Genomic DNA, 22,485 nt, shown 5'->3' on the forward strand with positions numbered 1-22,485 from the left:
ATAAACAAATGACCCCAGCCGTCAGGATCACATGCTGCTCCTGCTGAACTGCACGCCGAGCCGTCTGCAGGCTTCAGCGCTGCTGATGACAAGGAGAGGAAACAGACCGTTGGCACCTTTCCATTAATGCTAATAGAGTTGGGTGCCATTTACCGCCTCGGTGAGACATCAGTCTGACGCACTAGTGCTATAGCACACAGTCCGCTTTAGGTCAAGAAAGATATAATTATGTTTCTTTAATAACTAAACTAAAGCTCACTTAAAATTCTTGCACCAGTAAAGTCAAATGTATTCTTCGTATATATCTAGAGAGAGTTTTCCTTCACTTAACTGTAACAAAAGAGCTAAAACCATTAATGGAAAAGGAAAAATCAATCAGGACAATGTTCATAACTGATTAGTTGTTCAGGTAATTCATTCTTTTCTGGTCTCACATGTGAGTACTGTTACTAGTTTCTGCAAAACCCCCCCCCCCCAAAAAAAACCTTTGAGTTTTGGACTGTGGGTAGGACAAAAAAACGGAAATTGGAAACTTGTATAAACTATTTATTACCATGTTCTGATGTTTTTATTGACTTAACAACAAATCAGTTAACAAAGGAAAAAACTAATAGGTGAATGGATGATGAAAATAAGTAATCAAACAGAAATCTAATCTAAAAGAATCTGAAAACGTGTGAGGATGCCGCAAATAGACATGCTTTCCTTCACTTATATCCAAAATGAGTCACTCCACAGCTATAAATGAGAATTACAATGTGGTCAATTATATAAATAAATCATTTAAATTAAAAAAACTTTAAAGCACAGACTTGAAAGACAAAAATATTCTTACCAGTTTCAGACAGCTAATAAACTTCCCGCTGCTTCTTATTCTCACACACACACCTGAGATTCAGCCAACTATCCACAATGTAAAGAGCGTAAACATCCCGTCCAAGAGGAATTACCCACGGGTAACAAACAGCTCTCCCATCACATATCTCAGCTCCACTCCCTGTCTGTGCCTGTCACACTACAGCTGAAACACGAACCGAGCTCATTCATCACACAATACTGTGCAATTACAGCGACGGTAACCTTGCAAACGAGATACTGCTATCACCTCTTCTACTACTAAACTGTTGTGCCAGGACTCACCTGCGCTGCTTCACGTCTGCCTCACAGAGAAATCAATGAGAAGTGACTTTGGTCGTCAGACTGACCCACAACTGAATAAATATTAACAGTTCCCTGTGTCCTTGGATGACAAAAAACCTCTACTGTTTACCCCTGTAACCAGCAGTTGAGTCAACATGTGTTCGCTGCCAGGAGCCTCTCTGCTCCGCTCTGCTCTGTTCCCACCTGTATCACCAGGAGCTGAAGGCTTTCTGTGCAGCTAGGCTTCCCTCCCAGGTGAATAATATCAGGCCTGTATTATTCAACTGCAGCGCGTAGTGAGAGCGCTGCCAGGTCCTCTTGTGTCCCACAGCCGCAGGTTGGACCACTGGGAGCAAGTAACATGAGCTGGGAATTCCTCTCTGTTTGGCATTCTGTAACACGATACCGAGACATTCTGTCCTCTCATCCTCTCTCTAAGGAAATCTCTTGTGGATAAAAGGCTGGACGGGCATCGTGCCAATGAATGAGAACTTGTGTTTGCTCTCCACAACCCGCAGCTTTAAAACTGTGTACAGTATAAAATTACAGTTTCACAAAGGGATGAAACCCAGTTTGGCTGCAGGACAAAGGCCCAGAATGTCAAAAAGCTGTGTATGGTTAAAGTATCCGTGGCAAGGGCGACTCCTTCCTTTACAATCAGCTTTATGCAACATTCACTATCAAGAACATTTGTTATGCAATTCCTGGCTGAGATATGACATGTGACAAAGTGCCACAGGTAGAGATATGGCACACTCTGGCAGAGCGGACACAAACACTGCCAAAATGATGACAGTTTTAAAGACTCGCTCACATTCCACTCCCACGCAAAATATTTACAGGCTGAAAAACTTTCGAATATTTCATGATACGCTTTGTTTTTTTCTCTCTGACAGCAAAATATTGTGACTAACACTAATCCTCTGCCTTTTCATTTCAACAAAATAAATACCAGATTCATCCACCCGGGCTTACTGTGAATAAAAACAAGCCGTCATCGTCGCTGAAGCACAGGCCCTAATACTGTATGTCTACTCTCCAAAATCCTTCAGTCAACACAAACTATAGCTTATTTCCGGTAACAAATAATCGCCTACTTACGGGATATTTTCATCATACAGCCAGGGAGGTTCATATATCCGTCAAAGACTTAAAGAGTGTCTCTCAACATGTCAGAGCATCTTCATTCCCACGCTGAGCCACATTCCTGCTCTCTCTCTGAGCACAGCTTGCAGTTTGAACTCAGATCCACAGCTCCCTCTTTCCCCTTTCTCTTTCCATCTACCCCCAACCACCATGTGCCTGCCCCAACACTAAATCTCTCCTCCAACCCACCCCTTTCTGTGTCAGCCTCCCTAACATTCACCCACTCCCCCCTACTCCCTCCTTCCCCCCTCAGCTTCTTGTGCCCGACCCTCCTACCCAGCTCTGCCCACGACAACTCTTTTATACCCCACTCAGCACATTTTTGGCAAAGATCTGAGCGAGCGTTGCCTCTGAATTCTGCGACCCTTCTTGTATTTCAAGACCCTGTTTTTAAACGTGAAGAATTTACTCCCATTTCCTGATATGTTTCTCTGTTTTCAGTCACTTTGGCCATAAAACACGACGTTAGCTTTTGCAATCTCTGAAATGTTCATCCGAGAAGTGTTAACACTGTGGGAAATGTTTCATTTTAAACAAACAAAAGGGAAGCTTGGCTTTCGGAGAGTCCAGATGTTGTTCCAGTAGATCTACGAAATGGAAAAACGTAGGCAGCTGAGCCGGGGGAAAACCATGACATAAACTGTCAGCAATCAGCAGCAGTGAATCATGCTGAGGCACTAAGCTCACAAGACTCCGCCACGCTCACATCATCACAGTGATATATCTGTCTGTTACACCTCTGTCTCAGCCTCTTTGTCTGAGGAGAAATCAATGAATGAGGGGGAATTGTGTGACCTGTGTCATCTGGGACAGTGCTGCTGCTGACACAAAACGAACGAGTCGTTTCAAGAGCGTCTATAATTTTCCTTTAACATCATGAATGAAAGAAATGTGGTTGAAAAGACACGATGGCTGATTGTATCTAATATGTGTTTAAAGTGGAAACAGACTATTTCCCACCTTGGTTTCCGAGTGGTATTATTGTTGTTACCGCTGTTGCAACGACAACCGGATTGCTTTCTGTTTTCCTCAGAGTAGCAACTACTAACACAGGACAGAACACGAGTAAATAAAAAATAATAAAGTTATGTATTATTATACTTCTAAGTGAATGATATTTAAAACACATTTAAAAGACTTAAATATTTCCAGGCAACTAGTTTCATCATCTATCCAAAGATATAACATAAAGTGTTGAAAAAAGGTAATAATAGCTCAATTAAAACTGATAAAAATCCAAAAAGGAGATATACACAGATAAACTAAGAGGATATGATGAGTGGGTTTTCAAGATTCAGATTCAGATTCCTTTATTTTTATGTCTTAATATCTAAAACAACCTCCCTGGTGGAGGTAAAAAAACATAAAAGTAGTGAAAAAGCACTGAGAACACAGTCCTGTACGTACAGAAGAAAGAGGAGATCCGTTTTCCTCAAATGCAAATCTGCCGTCATTTTTTCCCAATCATATCCACTTAACAGCCTAATTTTACATTATGTTTTAAAAGATGAGATCACAAAATTCTATAATATGTAAGGAAAATGTATTAGTTTAGACATGTGGATAAAATGACCAGCACTTTCAATTACTGGGGTTTACCATGGCACCATGATTACGTAAGGACATCACGTCCATCTATAATTTCCTACAGCGTGAGTAGAATCCCATATGTGGCTGCTTCTGCTGTGCCTTCCCAAATTGGCCATTTCCTCTTGTAACACACATGTCTTCTGACCTACTGGGGCCAGGAATGGGTACACCTCTGCAAACACAGACACAATGACGCAGACAGGCCACTTTAGTCACCTTAACACATTTAACAATAAATACACTCAGAGCTTTAAAAGCATTCTAAAACTAACTGTGTGGACCCTTAATGTGCCTGCCCACTCCTTCCCTGCACCACAGTGAACGAATCAGCCAGCCAGAATCAGTCAGAAAACACATAGACAATAACTGAGCGCTGAGATTGTCTGTATCAAAAACACCTGGAGAAAAACAAAGTGAGCCAGCTATATGGGGAAAAAAATGATTCCACTCGTGGGCTGGCTGGCGGTGAGGTGTCGTCACGCTGGGAGGCATGGAGGAGAGGCCTCTCTCCCCCCTTTATGATGCTAATTGCATACAGACACCCACTCACAGAGCAGTCAGCCTTACTGTAAAAGTAAGACTAGACAGACAGCCAGGGGAAACACACTGCCCCCTCTCCTCTAGTCTGCCCAGAAACCACAACATCTGATGTCTCATGCTCAAAACAGCCAAACATTTCCTTCTGTTTCAAGGTTTGCAATTGTGCATAATGGAGCACACAGGAAGTAAAAATAATGATGTCAAAAATACGGACGTGATGTCCGAGAAGTTGTATGATTGTACAGGAGGCACGGCAGATCTGTTCCCTGGAAATACTGGGAATGCCCAAGGTGGATTAACACTGCAGTGCCCCATGTAATTCACCTAATGTCGTGGGAATAAAGCCTGCCTGTTTTCGAGAGCAGGTTTTAATTAACAAAGCTCTACACGTCCCCGAGACTCCAACATCCTCGGCACAATACGCCAAAATCATCAGCCTAACAGGAGGTGCCGCTCGCTAATATCACGAGACGTCTTCGGCTCATTCTCATCACCTACAGACTCTCAAGGTGTTGAGACAAAGGACAACAGCCAAATCTCAGAGATAATCTGTCTGCAGAGGTGAGTAACAACACAGTGCCTCTGTGGATGTGACTCTCTTCTTTATTCTCTCTCTGCAGTGATTGGCACATGAGCCGGCTGGATCCACAGGCCCAGTAATTACAGAGAGCCGGCGTTGAATCACCCACGGACTTCTTCCAGCCCCCTCATTTGATCCCGCGGGGCACACGGGGGACCTGTTATCCTCCAGCCGACACGGGATGCAGGTTTAAAATGATCAGCTCTTGGCTGCGTTGCTACGACGACAAAATAAAATTTCCTCAAATACAAATGAGCGAGCAAATCCCCGACCCTGCTTTTGCCCTGTGGTCCACGGTGACCTGCGGAGAGCGGCTTTCAGTGGGCCACAGGTCTCCAGTAACAAGTGGATATACAAAGCAGACATCAATGCCTCCTGGAGGACCGGGGACTTGAGGACAAACACGGTGCCAGCCCAGGAAAAGCCAGTGCCAAGGAGGCATTAGCATTCTGAACCTGCGTAAGTCGGGGTTTCACAGACAAGAACCAGCCGTTTAAATAAAGCACATCATCATCATTTTCCCTCTCTTCTGACAAACAGCCAGTACATACTTTTTAAAGTATAAACACAGTCTGGTTCAAGAATCTTTCAGAGGTCCACCTTTCACTTCCGAGCAGACACACTCACAGCGAGAGCTTATTGATTGTGAGAGTAAATAACATGTGAGCTACAGAGCTGCTGTTGTTGACCGTTGCCAAAGCCTGCTGGGTCAAAAGTCACCGGAGCTGTGTTTTTCTCTTGAGGTCCTGTATTGAATTTAAACAAGAGCAGCACAGCTGTGGTAACACTCTCCTTCACCTCTGAAGGACACCCAGAGAGAAGCTTCTTTCATCTTCAGGGGCAACAACCCATCAATGCGCTCTCTGTCTCTCTTTGTGTCTCTGGACATACCAGTCACCGCTTCATTTACATGTTACTAATGATGATGAAATGCTGGAATACCTAGACGTTTATTCACCTTTATTCCTGTGCAGTGTTGGTCACCGGCAGTCTCATTTCTTTTTTTTACACAGTCCTGCCTGTGACACAAAATCAAGATGGATGACGGCTTGAATGAGGATTGCAGCCTCCAGTTAAAACCATGTGGGGTCAACATGATCTTGTAAACATTTTTTAAACGATGGAAAATCTCTCAAGTGTTTCCAAAAGCAGACGCCACACAATAGCCTGGGAGAGAAATGGGAAAGATTATCAGAGAGCGACTGTCTCGTCCCGACACAAATAGCTTTTCAGTGAAGGATTTACAAATTACCCCCGACCCAAACTGCGAAATGACAGCCCACTGGATCTTGTTGGGTGTCACAGCCAGAAGACAAATAATGGGCTGAGACATGTGGGCTGCGTGGCTTCAAAGTTCAAACTGTTCAGCAGTGTTTTCATCCAAGTCGTTGTAATGTCTCACATTCACTCAGTTCTGAGAAAATGTTCTAACAACCTCAAGTTGATTCTGAGGAACGTGTCGAGTGTGCCGCAGCTCCACAGACAGGTGTTCTCCTTCTTCCCCTTTGGTCACACTGCAGGACACTCTGGCACATGAATTCCAGCAGACACATCAAGAGAAGTGTCCTTTACTAAAAAAGGGACCCCTGACCCCGGACCTCTTAGAAGGAGGAGACATCTCAGCAATTTCCAGATCCCCAAGTACCTCCACTTTACAGCCAGTAACTCTGTACAGAACAGAAATCAATCAGCAGAGCTTTCTGTGAAATACATACTGCAGTGACTTCCAAGGCACAACGCACAAGCTAAACACTTCCAGACACTGGACCGCAGCCATGTTCCCACGCATGTTGAAGTGTTTTGGCAGCCATCTTGGAGGCCTTTATGAAAGATTTGCTTTCTTTGGTGATAAAAACATCAACTTTGGCTTTTCGAGATTTCCTTTTTCATTTCATGCGGGCGTACCTCCCCGAAACCCCTGGACTATTTCTTCAAGCCAGTGTTGATCTTTGCAGAGTAATCATTGTCCTAGTTGTTCAGTCATTCTCTCTACTCGCAGATAAATAAACAACACAGTGCGGGGTGAGTAATGCAGGCTAGTCAGAGATAAGACACATCAAGGGATCGCTATCTGGTTTTCTTCTCTCAGAAACAGTGATTTTAACCAAACAGGCGCTCTTATCTCTGTTATTTTTCATTCTAAAATATTCTTTATTAAAGTGAGCTCCTCAAATAATAGCATGACAAATCTTCCTAAGAAGAATATAAACAGTAAGATAGTCTGATGTAACAGATCAGCAGAGGTATCTGTGGGCATCTCCAGATGTCAGGCTCAGAAACTTCAGAATGGCCTTGACTTTCCCTCAACTTTGTTCCCAGTCCACCGAGGCTGCAACTAAAATGTATTTTCATTATCGATTAATCTACACGATTACATGATTAGTCTTTAAAATGTCCTAAAAATTCTGAGAAATGCTCCTCACAAACAGCCATCTAAAGTGGATACACAAGTTGGACTGTGCGTCGAGCGTGTAAATAACGTCTTCTCAAATCAACTAAGGGCTTCTTGAAACTTGGATAATGCCCTGAAAGCTGCATGAAAGCAGTGACAGCTGTGTGAGGAAAGTCCCTTCAGTTGTTTAGGAGAATGCTGCAACGCTGTTTTGCAATGAAGCTCCAGAAATGATTTGTGGACTACAAAACTTCACTCGACATTCCCTCGGCATGGTGCTGAGGAGATCATGACTGAATTTCCATTTTTGGGCGAACTGTTTCATTAAGAATCTGGTTCCGGTAAAAGTTTGACACTTTTCCTTTAAAAAATGGCTTAAAAGATTGATTTTCAAAATAGTTTACAACTAATTTTCCATCAATCAATTAATCAGTTAATCAGCTAATTGCTGCAGCTCTACTGTCCACTAACATCCCCTTGAGTCTCTCCACTCCTTCTGTCTTCTTCAGATGTCTTTCTAACTCCCTCCTGATCCCTAACAGCTGGCTCCTGCACTGTCCCATGTGGTCATGTAGTTAACTGTATTTAGTCACACCAACATATACATCAAGTTTCTCGAGGTGTGTGTTTGTGTGCTTCCTGGTATGAAGTCCATACATGTCTTCACAGTATGCATGCCTTGCCGTGTCATACTGTTTTGCCACTCATAATACACGGTTGTGTGGCTGTAATTCTTCCTTCCCTTTGATAGCCTTTATAAACACTGTAATTTGGTTTTCCGAGAGCGCCGTATAACACAACTACAGCGGGATGACTATGATTTCTGACAAACGCTCAGCCGGCTGACCAAAAATCCTGACTCAAACATGGAAAAAAGACTGACTGGAAAGTTTATCAACACGTGTTTCGTAAGCACTGGCACCCACACGAATCAAACGCCTCAAGATGAAAGACTTTAGCAGATGCTAATCAGTACAAAACTTCTCTAAACTAACAGATGATTCCTCATATGTGACCACAGCTCTGTAAAATACAGGATACGAGTAAAGAAAAGCATGCAGAAGAAACTCCTCTGTAGTCGAGTCCTGCGGAGCTCCATTAGGTCCACCTCCCTCTCATTTGGACTGGATCCCAGAGGGGACTACTCGGGGTTCCCTCCTTCTCTGAGAGTGGCCTCTGAGAGTCAGAGGGTAGAGAGGGGGCCAATGTCAGAACAAGGGCCCCTACCGTGAGAAAGCCCTGGCAGGACCTCCACAATAAAAGCATGGAGCCATCCCTAGGGACGCCGGGCCTAATTAACAACATCAAAGTGAATGGCCACAGGACTGCCTCAGGAGCGCAACAGACTTGTGAGTCGCAGCAGAGATGATGATCCTATCGGCATGTGTTGTTGTGTATGATGAGGTGCGACGTAGCTCATCAAGAATGCGCTGAAAGAGATCAGTGATTGTTCGGCTTCACAGACACAGAGCGCTAATAGAAAATATAGGACTGTTTGTCACGCGTGGCCATCAATGACAGGCTGTGTTCAGACAGTCACTCCCCGGCTGTAAGGCCAATAAAGTGAAGAGACAGCGGCTGAATGTCTGGGGTCTGGATGCCCGCTGCCTTTCAGCCTCTGTCAGTTTTTCCAGCTAATGACTTGTAATAGACATTTCTACCACAAGAGGGCAGCCAAGTGCTGAACTCTGGGATGTCTTACACGCAGATGAGGAGAAAATGTGTTATATGATGAATAGACTGTCCAACACATGTTGTTACATACCACCTGACAGTTATCGATACTGTCATTTGAAATCTATACAAAATCTACATTCTTTAGACAAGCAGATGTGGACATTTGGATCCTTCTGCAAAACAAAACATGTCGATATCTCTACATGCTTTATTCATCCAAGACACATTTTCTGCAGCTCCCTCATGACTAAGACGTGATTATTTGGGTCAAAACATATGTAGTGTACTGTGTACTGGATGTAGGTTAATAAGGCTTTTTTTCTCCGTGAATTACCATTTTCTAATCTGTGGAATGTACAACAGAACAGGTTTTCCATCCAAGCTCAGTTAATATGTGACTTTCTGTTCCTGTTACAATGCAACGGAGGCATTTCTCAAATCTCCTCTTAGTAAATGATTAGCTGTGCACATGTGGCAGCTGTCAGCCTCTCTGACTGTGTGGGCACAACACTGATTCACACACACAGAACAAAGATTTACAGGAAGGATGTGAGCTCAGCCTGCCACCTACAGGAAAAGCGGGGGAACCTACTGTACATGAGAGCTTTACGAGTGTAACCTTTAATTGTTGGATTGAGTCAGTTTGTTCCCAGCCGTTGGAAGATTCTTGAATCATTTACTCGTTCTTTATCAGCGGGGAGGGAAACTACTAACGGCTGCCAACCGACTGTTGGGGTTGGACATTCTGGCTTCCGGAGCAGAGGCTGGTGAAATGTGGGATGTATAGTGAGAACCAGTCAGAGCTGCAGACAAATCAGATCTGTTGACAGCTGACCCATGAGCAAGGTATTCATATGTGAGGAAATTATCCAGCTTCAAAAGTAAAGATAATGTGTTAGAAAATGACAATATACAAATAAGTAAGTGAATGTTCTTAGTTACCTGCATACACTCTGGACCAGTCTATCACAGAGCGAACACATTCACATAATCATGAAGCACATGGCAGCTACACAGGCAGAACATACAAGCATCGGCTCTGTGCCAAATCCATACTACATGCTAAATCTATACAGTAGATATTACACACTAATGCCATAGTAAACTGTCATAGCACTTACTATATAATAAAATAAGATACTGTTCAATTTTATAGCTCTTTTAATTTATAAGACTGCATCATGTCTGGTCTGAGTATACTTTATTTGGTCACTTGTTCCCTTTTCTGATGTAAAAACACTACCTACTGAAATTAGTATGTGGTATGGATTTGGTAAGGAGGGAAGAGCTTGTCTTGTAAACCAGCTGAAGTGTTCCCGTCCTCTCTGTTTGTAAGTATTACAAACTATTACCCTGCTTGGAAACACTTTGCTCAAGCAGGGTTTCTTTGTTGGTTAAGTGCATTTAAAGCAACATTATGTCACTGTTTTACCTTAGAATAGCAGCTTCAAAATCATGTTGATGTTACAGTGTCGTGTAATAGGGTGAGTGGTTGTTTCTGCACTATGTGACTTCAGTGAGAGGGTAGGATCAGAAATGTATTATTTTTTAGATATATATTTGCTTATAATCTCTTTTCCAAGCTGTCTCACCACTACCCACAATTTCTTTTCATTTTTCCAGCTGTGAGCAGCTTCCTTTGTACATTGCAATAAGAAGGTACAGTTCATCAAGAGCTGCCTCAAAAATGAGAGCATTCAGTATGCATATTGTCGGGCTTGAGTGAACTTCATTTTGTCCCATTTCCAGTGTAAAAACACTACAGACTTAAAAGTAATTAGAATTTGTTTGCAGTATGGATTTGGGACTGAGCTGCAACGTCATTAAACCCTTGTGTGACATTATTTCCTTGTTACTTTAATACGTATTTAGTACCTGTTGAACCAAATCATCATATAAATTAAGCAGCACAAAACAAGAGTACAAGCCACAGATTTAATTAGTTGAAGTGCGATAACGACGACCAGCTAATCACATTGTCATAATTGCTTTTGCCTCCCTGACAGTATTATTTACTGCCCTCTGAAGGTAGCAAACAAAATCTGCATAACAATCACATCCACAACAGAGAGCTTCATGAATAAAAGATACACCAGCTCCGTGTGTACTAAGTAAACAATGTGTGAGGCTACATCTTCACTTATCATCAAACCTCCATCTGAATGAAGGAGCAGTTGTATTTGTTTCACACAAAGACGATCTAACGTGCCTCGTGTTGTAGCGGTGCCATTGATGAATAATTCAGTGCTTTTAGAGCGAGGAGTCTTGAGTGGGCGAGGACAGAGTCTAACTAGATTCCTCACCTTGAAGAGCCCTTTGTACCGTTACAACTTCAGAAGAGACAGAACAGAACAAGCCACTTTTCAGAGCCAGTTCCTAACAATTATCCATCTACTAGTCAGAGGCAGAACAGAGGAAGAAGGGTAGAGCTTGTCCTCTCGAGCTGAAGTGTCCCTGTTCTCCCTGTGCTGAGCATTCAAAATCTTCAAGTGCGTAACTGTTACACGCTGTTATCCTGCTTAGACACAGTTTGTTGCTCCCTAAGTAGGTTTTCTCTGCTGATAAAGCCCCTTCAAAGTTTTAAGCAGATTAAAACTTTGTCATTGAACTTCTCTTAACAGTGATTAACAATGAAACTTTGTTACAAAATAGTTGAAAATGCGGGCTCTCTACGCCTAAGCTTTTCCAGCAACTTACATCTGTGGTACATCACATATTTATAATCAAAATGAAGATTTCACTTCATCACATTTAATCAGGTGTTTGTGTGCTATAAACAGTCAGAAACATACAATACAAGTGTACAGAAGGGTGACAAATTATAGGAAGAGAAAAAGAGGGTCATGTTTCAAAGTGTGGCATCCTGTGTAATCTGGCTGAGTTTAGGGCTGTGTGAAATGGTCATAAAATAATGTGTGAGACACAATATATTTATATACAGTATATTTGGTATTTTGGAAATACCTTACTGTAATCCTGTCTTTATATTACGAAAAGACAACCGTTATGCCAAATCACAAAGTAACAATAGCTGTAATCTGAGACAATATCTTATCTCATATCACGATATTGATATAATACATATATATTCCGCAGTCCAAGCTGAGCCAATATAAAACAGTTCACTATGAAAGTAATAGTAAGTGGCCAAAATCCAAGCACGTTTCAAACCTTGACAACACCACTTTAAAATATAAGTGTTTCCAATGACGTGCAGCACCCATAAGAACCCTGGATACAGTTTAAAAATATTCAACAACAGCGCTGTAAGACGGCACCTTGCATGTACAGAACAAACACTGATACATGCCAGCAGGAGAACAAATGTGACTGATAGCACGTTAACCTGAGAGACACAAGCCTTTCTGCCGTGACAGCCAGACAAAAGGCACGCTTTGTAACTCCAGCACACAGACACATTCATGATAAGCACCCAGCTGCCGCGCAATAACTTGTGTCATTTGACAAGAGAGGCACAACATCCTCGACTACGGCAGAATGCACTAATGGCCTTTCCAGGGCAGAGATCGGAGCCCGCTGGCTGCAGCGAGGTCAATAAGCCACGAAGAAGGGCCACGCAGGGGTCACGCCGGACAGCGCTTCTTGTCCACAACACAACAGCTCCTCAATGAGGCAAAATAGAAGCAAACAGACACAGTCAGCGAGCAACCTTTTAGTCACGGTGCAGCATTCAGCTGCTCAGGGTTTCCACTGAAGTTTCCAGGACTTTTCCCCAGCTAAACAGGAACACTTCCACAGGCTGAAAACAGTCTGTGAACAATCTGTGAATTGTCCGGTTTTCACTACGATCCAGCACAAGGAAAACAGCTGAAAACCATCGTCTAACGTGATAAATGTGATCTGTAAGTGATATGTGGGCATACTACTATGAGATGATTCACTCATATGCTGACAGTTGCTGAAATACCCATTGAATTAGTCACATTAACGAATGAAACGCACCTCAGTACCTCTCAACACTGTCTGATGTTATATAAATTCAAGGCAAACAATGTCCTCTGTGAGATCTGAATAATAAATACATGTATTTCATCAAGAGCAATACGCACAGACCCTAACCCTAACCCTACGATCAACCAATTTCACATTGAAAAAATGTGTTTTTTTGACAATTGTGCTATTAAATTGATTTAAAAAAATACAGCGATTTATTAAAAATGTAAGTTAAAACAAGTAAAGATTTTTTTTTTCTCGATGATGGCACGAACAGCTAACTCGAAAACGCTGGTTTATGTACAGTTGTACAAAAAAATGACGGAAATTAAATATATTGGTCACACACATTAAATGCATGAGTAGTGACAACAGACGCAGCAATTCTGAGAATCTGGACTCCAGATGTTGCCCCAGAAAGCAGGGAGGAATGGAGGCAGACAGAGCAGAAGCACAGTAGCCCTTCCACAGTGATGAAGTACAAAATACTCCCCCAAAATCCGAGGAATATTTTCAGGACACATTCCTCCACAATGAAAACAGATTCTTACACAACAATCCCACTGTGCTGCAGTCTGACGCCTGTTTCTTTCCATCTTACTTCACACAGCTGTGCATTCATATCCATCGACTCTAAAAGCTGATGTGATATATTGGTCAGAACATTTTGGACAGTTGGCCTTCAGTCTATCCTGGTCATCGCAGTGGGCTGAAAGAGAACCCACAGACATAGCTCTGTTGTTTTGGAGATGCCATCAAATCGGAAACATGACTAAGACCCCCACAGGCTTGTCTGGAATTTGAGGTGAAACAATACTGAGAAACTCTGCCCATCGCCATGGCCCCCTCTCACTTTCAACCTGCTATGTCAACAGGACCGGCCAGCTGGAATGCAGGAGCCACTGCGACACATGGGGATCAATCCTGTGGCTCTGCGCTCTCTGCGGTCGGTCTCTCATAATGTTACCTCGCTGTTATCTCTCATTTCAAGCAGGTATGCATCGACAAGGTGAGGCATGAGGTATGAAAGGAGCTAAGACTCACATAGGGCTGAAACTGCACTCGTGGGGAAAATGAAGGAAAACTGTGGTGAGAAAATTGCTCAATTGAGGCATTTAGAGCAAGTCAGATTAAAAAACTACAATTACCTAAATTAGGCATAATCACAGTACTTCAGACAGCCAATGAAAACAGACGTCAAACACATTAAGTGTCTCGTAGTTTTAGCTGTTTTTAGTCTTTTATCCTGTAAGAAAAGGACACTTCAGAAAAGTATCCACCATGTGCGAGGAACATTGTGTTTCTATTCATTTTCTTCAACAAACTGCTGGATATTATAGGATACTTTCACTAGAAAGTCAACATTTACTGTTGTTTATTCATTTTTTGTTCGTTAATGTAGGTACGTTTCTGACCTTCTGACACCTCAGGACATGAAGCTTTTTCGGGTTATGATGTCATGATTTTTATTGGACATCTAGCTGAAACAGTTTTAAGGGAGATGAGGAACATGACTGTCTGCATATGGTGGCATATTAACAGTTAATACAGATTCATGATATTGAGGAGAAACAGTCATCAAAGCTTAATGTTATCTTTGGTCGCTCTGAAAGCAGTTAAAACCAAAGCACATTACGTTTAAAAGTAGTTAAAATGTTCACACCAGACAACAAACATGCAAGTTAAAGCTGTTAAATGACTTTTAACTCAGCTCAAAGAATCCTGCACCTCACTTCAAACATGTACATATTTTCAGTCCTGGTCACAGATGACCCAAATTGTCGGTTTGCTGTCAAACCAGCCATCTGCAATCTGAAAACACATGCCGCCAGGTTACATGACTGCACACGCCTGCGAACATCAGATCATGCAGATTTCCCCCTCCGCACACACAGCTCTGGGGACATCTTCACATCCAACAGTGGGCTCTCTGTGTATCCTTCACATCGTCACAATCACAAAACTCATGCGTCGCCTCAGTCCTCCGTGGTGATCCAGGCCACACAAGAGGCACCATTATCTGACTCATGTGCTCCTCAGAGTGACTGAGAGGGGAACTATGCTGTGTGATGGAGCTTCTTCTGTTATGAAACGCAGCCAGCATTTGGACCAGCATCAGGGTGCTCACACCTGCAGGAGTGGTGGTGCTTTGTCCTCTCTATTGTTATGCTGCCCTGGCCCCTCCCCAACTGACCAGGTAAATGACGTATGGGAGGTCGGGCTACGTCGTGGTAAGAAAGCACCACTATTGTTCTCCAGGCCGGTTCCAGAAATGAGCTGAGGGCCTGTAAAACTGTCAGGCGAGACATTCATTGATATCTCTTGTTTACACTGCGGGCTGGACTCTTGTTACGTAACAGATCCTACAGCTTATTACCTATCAGCGTTCCTTATCGTCAGTCAATACGAAGTGTTTACCAGCGCTGCACCCTTGACTGCTTATTGGCTGAAGGTCAAGTTTGGCTTTGTCTGGAGTGGCACAAACACAAACACACTGTGATAGCTCTAAATATGTCCTCTAAAGATTATTTCTGTTGAATTCCGACTTCATCTGGAAATAAATGAACAAGGAAAAGAGCCAGATATGAAGTGACATTTCCAAAATAAACACTGGCTCACTTGGCACCAGGTTATCCCGCATTTCCACTCTCATTTTCATGTGTCATGTCTTATTCACTGCATGTTTTGGCTACCAGCCTGCATTCCTGGAGGTATGACCAGGAATGATTCATTTAAACTCCTCACCCAGGGCTACATATCCAACCAAAAGACTCCGAACTGTCACGTCTCCTACCTCCAGCGATCTTCTTGAGTAGCTGCTGCCTGGCAATGATCCTGCCCAGCCTGTACCCGGAGCGTCTGCGGTGATGGTCCATTCTCAGGTAGATATCCTGAGTCTCTGGGGTCATACTCCCAAGACACTCGCTGCCTGAGGACTCTGAGAGCTCCCGAAACATGACTGAAACACTGGACCCCGAACAAGCCCCTGACTGCTGGCTGGCTGGCTGGCTGGTACACACTCACCCACACACTCTCCCACCAACAGAAAAACTTCACATCCAGGCGCAAAAAGCCTTAAGTGAGCTGGGACGGATAGCAGAGCAGAGCCTAGGGGGAGGAGTGCCAACACTTCAGCCTGTCTGTGCAGGCCATGTGACCGCAGGGAGGCCAATGGCAGGGGAGCAGTGGGAGTACTGCCCACCTTGCTGAGCTGAATCCAATGTCTGTGTGAACGCTTGTCAACTTCCCCCTGCTCTGGAGGGAAATATAAATACCATTGGAATGCCTATGAACTGACTAAGGAGAGCAGGAGTGGAAGAAAGAGGGGTGTGGGAGGGCTTACAAAAATAGTGGTTTTGGACCCGCCCTGCACTAGAACAACTCTTCTGCTGTTGCTGCTGGTCACACAGGTGCCAAGTTTACTGGGCGAGAGTGAGTCTGGGCCATTTTAGAGAGTACTACAGAGGAGAGGGAAAGAAGAGCGGAGAGGGAGAAGTTGTTTTCCTGGTTGGAGAATGCTAATTTCTGTTCCCCCACCCCCACCACACAACCCCTCGTTCCAGCCACAGGAAGGCCTCTCAGCAGGTCTCCTCAAAGTGTCAGCTCCTCAGGGGGAAACGAAATTTTAGCTTGAATACATATGAGTGACCTATATCCCCTCAACTCAGCACAAAAGGAAAGATCAAGATCCGGCATGTCATCCATTCAGCTCTGGTGGCCGTTCAGTGACAGGAATCAAAGCCTCTTCTGACAATGTGTCCCTAGTCACAACTACAAACATCGAGCATGCTCATGTTCATGTTTAATATTTTTGCAGTTAGCATACAAAAGGGAAGTGATATAAGTATATATATATATATATATATATATCACATATATAAATCATGATTAAAAAATATTAAATATGTATTTTCATTGATTTGAAGACATGAAAAATTACATGTGAACCTGAAAATTCGACAATTTGAAAACAATTTTACGAGGGAAAAAAATGCAATTTCCATTGTGAAGATCTTTCAGGACCTGTTTGATCATTATCCACAACATGCATCGTGGGACAATAGTGTCAATCAACAGCAACTTTTTCAGTGTATATATTATGTGATGTGAGCGTGTGTGAATTTGTGAAAGTCTACTAATCAATTAGTTGAGCCAAAAGCAAATCAATTGGCAACAATTCAAGCAAGAATGTCAAACATTTGATGGTTCCAGCTCCTTAAATGTGAGGATTTACCGCTTGTTTTTATCAGTTATGGTAGTAAATGAAGAGTTTGGGTTTTAGACAGTCGGTCGGACAAAAAAAAGCCATGTTAAGACATCACTTTGGGCTCTGGGATGAGCATTTCTCATGAATTTTGTTACATTTCATATAAAAATTGTACACTGCAGCCTTAATTTGGAATATTTCTGATGAAAACTAAAACTCATGCTTCTCCACGTCTATATGCCAGTTTACAACATGGAATAACAATCTCCTCACACCTGAAATAAAGTCCACATCCGCACAAGCCGACCCACCCAGCGCCAATCAGGGCCTCTGCCACTCTCCTTGGGACCTGGCCTCTTCATACAGGCCTGCCTGTGTAGTATAAGCATGGCGCCATACATGTGAAACGAGCACAAATGGGCATGCGACCAAGTCAAACACAGCCCCTGTCTGTTTCACTCCCCGGCTGGCAAAATCCACCCGAGCTTAAGCTCACAAAGAGCACAATTCAGCAGCACACTTCAGAGCCCACTGCACGTTTTCATAAACTCCTCCTGGGTTTAATGACCCTCTCACACCCTCAGGTGGAGCATTTGAATCTGTGATTGTTGCTTTTTCAAGCCGTGGTGTGACACTATTCAGATGATTTCATTCGGCTGTGACTCATTTTCTACACACACACAAACACCTGTGTTCATTCATACTGTACAGGGATCGCTTCAGGTGTCAGATACTAAAAAATGAGTGACAGTATGTTGGCAGCAGCGCGATCTCTCTGAACCCATTTCTGTGTTTTCTTCTTCCCTCCCCGTCTAGACGAAAGAAACACACCGCGCGCATCATGCATATCGCATTACGGAATCAATCACCCACTGCTATGCAACATCGTAATGAATGAGATTAATGGTGTTTTCGTCTCTGTCGGCACTCAGATACCTCGGCGGGGATTGTGAAAGAGCAGCGAGATCTCCTGTGCCCTCTGTGAATGTCCCTGTGTTTAACGTTGAGCTGCATGCCATGAAGAAATGGCTGTGGTGTGTCCTTAGTGGGAGTGTTGTGTGTCAGGCGCAGTGACTCCAGCCCTTATCAAACTTGTTCCAGCACGCCTCTGTCTGGGCTTCAGAGCTCAACTACTATACAGCATGGCAACAGGAATCCAGACTCACGTTACACACAAACACATACCAAGGCTCTGGAAGTAAGATGCCGACCAGCTTGGTAGAGTGGATGAAGACAGTAAATGTAGCTGTGCGATGACAAATGAAATCATGTTGATGAAATGTCCAGCCTTCATTCAGCATCTTCAGCCAGGAGTGATTAAAAAAAAGGGAAACCTAAAGTCTGAATCATGGAGTGGAGGCTCGGGCCCCACAGACGATGAGTAAGGAGGCAGTTGAGTGGGGTTTAGGCGCTGCTCTGATGTGGTTTGATTCAGCAGCAGACACATGTAATCTGCACTGGGCAGTTCTGGCTCTGGTGCGGCTAAGTTTCCTGTGGTTGAGGCTTAAGAATAGCATCAGTGTGACTGAAGGTTTCCACCTCATGAGCCATCAAATGTCTGAATTCTGAGCTCAGGTCTGGGACTAAATCACACTCTCACACTGCAGGACCAGTCTTCTCGCTCAGCAGGTAACCTGAAACAGTTTATAATTGAATAATGGCTCAGTGGAGGAGGTGGTAGGCGCTCTACTGCAGACTTCTTACTGCCTACAACTGTGACTCACCACTCCGTGCGTGATTATTTATTCAGGATTAATCTCTTCTTTCGCAGCAAGCACTGCATGAAGCTGCTGGTTTTCCCCCAAAACAGAGGTGCGTCCCAAGATATCTAAGATTCTCACCTGCAAATTCTAGTTAAATATGAATAAAGATATACATTTAATAGGATAAAACAGAAGATGATGATGAACAGAGATGGCTGCCAAGCGACAAACCCGTGCTCGAGACCACTTCAGCTGGGTAACTATAGTAATCTTTTCCTGACCCCTAAACAAGTGCTTCTCGTGCCTCATCAGACTTGTCACAATATTAAACTGAAAATTGAAATGTAAAGAAACATAAAGTTTCAACATATAGTCATATATAACATAACATATATAACATAGTTTCAATTCACAGCCCAAGTTTCCGCTCAAAATTAGATGATATTCCTCCATCAGTGTTTCATAATATCCTGTATTTTCATTCATCTGTTGGAGCGACTGATTCAAAGTCAAACCCTCACAGTGCAAAATGATTTAATGCATATCTCCCTGTAATTCAAAAAAGGCTTTGTGATATACTGTTCATTCACATACATAGAGTATGACAGCTCACATCTATCAGTTTTCGGCTCCAGACAGTTAAAACCTATTAATCGCACAGGAGTATGTGAGGCCAACCACGTCTTTTTAAATATTTGCTTACTGCAGAGGGACCTTCAACACGGCAGCAGGGTTCAGACACAGTTTAAATGTAAAAGATTCTTATGTGATGGATTGATGCACATAATTCAAGTCTATCAGGTCAGAGTCTGAGCTATATTAAGCAAAAGTATCTTTTGCATATCTCTTTAAAGGGGCACTATGTCGTTTTGGAGAAGAATTTTAATATTAACTGTGTTAATGAGGTAATAATACAAACTCAGAGATAAAGGAAAGCAAGGTCCCCAGAACATGTTTGAAGCTATAAAGGTGGCAGGGTCCGGTTAGTATTCAGTCATTAAAACAAAGGGAGTTTGTTTATTTAGACATAAAGAACAGTCAATGAAGATCTTTCTCTTCTGATTAAAATCTATTCCCCAAAACTACAAATTGCACCTTTAATATCTGACTTTCTGACACAGCTGACATGTGTCAGTATCTGGCTGTGAAGAGGCCACCACCATCTGCGATCCGACACATGAATTTCCTTGTTGACCGGCCAGATCACCTGATGAGCCAGAAATTACCAGTCTAACAGAGCTGACCTAAATTTTGTACAAATCACGAATTCCTCCTTATGAAAGTTTTCTCCTGTCTGCCCCAGATATCACATCCATCTCGGATACAGCCCGATGTGACGTTCACGATCAGCATCATCTACAAAGCGGCACGAGAAACTGCAAAAATATATATATCTGTAGCACACCGAGCAAAAAGTAGAAAACTTCCTTGCTCGCATCAGAAAGTATAACAATCTTCACATAACGTTCAATCCAAGTGTCGAGTCTGTCAGCTGCATCAGGTCTATATGTGTCTGCTTGTTCTAAAGCAGCTCAAGGCCTGCAGAGACTGCATGGCACCCATCACTGCGATACCTACTGTATATGGAAAAGAACGCAAGATTAATGTGTCAGATATCCAGATAACGCACGACTCAGTTGCCGCATCGGCGGCGTGCCTCGACAGGCTGCACAGCTGAGCCACAAAATACAACAAAACAGCAGCTCTGAATCCTGTTTGACAAGGAGAACACACACAGTGTGACACTCAAACTCCTCCTGATGAAGGCAGAGCCGCTCTGTGATTCACGAGGAGCCGCTGCGGTCAGTTCACTGCACCCAGTGGTGGACTCTGCTTACTGCACAAATCACTGATTTCAACTCTTCTCACACAAAACTCTCATAGACCGATCACTGCAGCAGGCGTCAACTTAAATCTCCAGCGTTTCTCTCCAATTTATCCCAAAGTAACTTTAAAGATAACTTCATTTCTCCAGTGCATGACAGGTCACATATAATCTTTTATTACTTTTAAGCACATCATGCAGGAAATACTTGTATTTGAAGAGACGTGACTTGGATTTTAATGACGGTAACGTTCAGTGCGACTGAACAATGTTTGGCAGCACAATGTCTTCTCCTGCAGAGACAGACAGGTGCATCTGAAGCGGTTAAAGCAAGTATGAATGGACCATTTCAGTGGCGCCGCGGTTTATTTGCAGCCAAACAGAGCAACAGGAGATGAACTTTAAATCCTTCTTTAATTTCTGTATTTGAATGCATCTATCTGAAATAGATAGATAGATAGATGGATAGATAGATAGATTTGTTTATGAGCATATTAATACTTTAAAACCACAATTCAAATGGGAAAATGTCCACACACTGTCCATTCCCACTCTCCTCTTTCATTTCACAGTGCTAAAATCGACCCATCAGCGCCACTCAGCGGCACCACGACGCCACTGCTCATTTATAATGAATAAAGTTGGTGTTAAAGATTAACATGGTACCATGGCAGAGGGCCAAGGATTTCCTCCGCGTGTACAAAAGGTTATAAATTGTACATATTGTTCAGGAGGTGTTAAAGCACACAGCTTCAGTCCTGCAAAGCTCACATTTCAATGTCTTGAATGACCCTGGACCACATGTACATTTCATATCCGACAATGTAAGGATCAATATGCTTGCGCACTGTGTAAAACTACAGGCTGACCCTTTAATTAGAGATAGTAAAATAAAATAAACTATCAAAAAACAAAAGAAATGAATGAAAAAGCATGTATTTACTCAGAACCCCCCTGTTGCAAGCACTTTGATGTCACCTAGTGTAACCCATGGGTGAGTCCTCGCTGTCTGCGGGCTCTGGTGTCCCTGCAGCGGGCTACTGACCTGCCAGTCTCCGCTCCCTGACATTCCTCCAGAGTAGATCCCAGGCTTTGGATGTGGAGCTCCGCAGCTGCTCGCTGAACGACCGCCGCAGCTTCAGTTTCGCTGAGTTTCTTCTAGATGTCATCGCAAATCCTCCACTCGCTCATAATAACTGAATCCTCTTCGTCCCCCCCACACACACACGCCCGTTATGTTAAGGTCTCCTGTCCTCTTTCTCCCGGTTATTAACTTTTTCCTCTACCCTGACTCTGGCGCCCGGTCCTCAAACACAGCTGTCAACATTTTGAGTGGAAAGAATAAAAAATACTCCTCTCGGTCAGAAACGAGTAAAAGTCACAGAGTGATAGTGAAGCAGACTTTCACACTTCACACCAGATGTGTGTGTGTGTGTGTGTTTTTGTGTGTGAAGGATTCACGCGCTGCGAGCGCTACAAAGATGTGGTACCTTCAAGTGCTGCGGGAAATATGAGAACTGCCAGACGAGCTGAGCGCATGAGTGGAAAGCAGGAAGGGAGAGAGCTGATGGTAACAACAGATGGTGAAAGTGAACCACCTTATGATTGCTATTTTGCATGATATGTAAATATTATCGTATTGATGATGATTGATTGTATACAGGCTACTCAGCCGTTGTTTAATATTAAATATCGCACACGTTATGAGCCAGAAAACAGAGTTCTGTAATG

The 22,485-nt window shown here is 43.2% G+C and overlaps 1 protein-coding gene across 3 annotated transcripts in view; it reads right to left on the reverse strand.

Annotated features, from left to right (window-relative positions):
- The window catches only part of stard13b (StAR related lipid transfer domain containing 13b), a 33,630-nt gene extending 11,455 nt beyond the window's left edge, over nucleotides 1-22,175 (reverse strand). Inside the window, exon 1 of one of the 3 annotated variants that reach the window (XM_084352010.1) lies at nucleotides 21,800-22,175. In XM_084352010.1, coding sequence (XP_084208136.1) covers nucleotides 21,800-21,923 — 124 coding nt within the window. In that variant the 5' untranslated portion in view covers nucleotides 21,924-22,175. Of the gene's footprint in view, nucleotides 1-2,241; nucleotides 2,375-15,813; nucleotides 16,049-21,799 lie in introns of those variants that run through there. The other 2 variants (XM_084352009.1, XM_084352011.1) reach the window with 2 other exon arrangements.
- Between the last annotated feature and the right edge of the window lie 310 nt (nucleotides 22,176-22,485).

Source organism: Pagrus pagrus (genome assembly GCF_965226575.1).
Source record: "Pagrus pagrus genome assembly, chromosome: 4".
NCBI classification, from domain to species: domain Eukaryota; kingdom Metazoa; phylum Chordata; class Actinopteri; order Spariformes; family Sparidae; genus Pagrus; species Pagrus pagrus.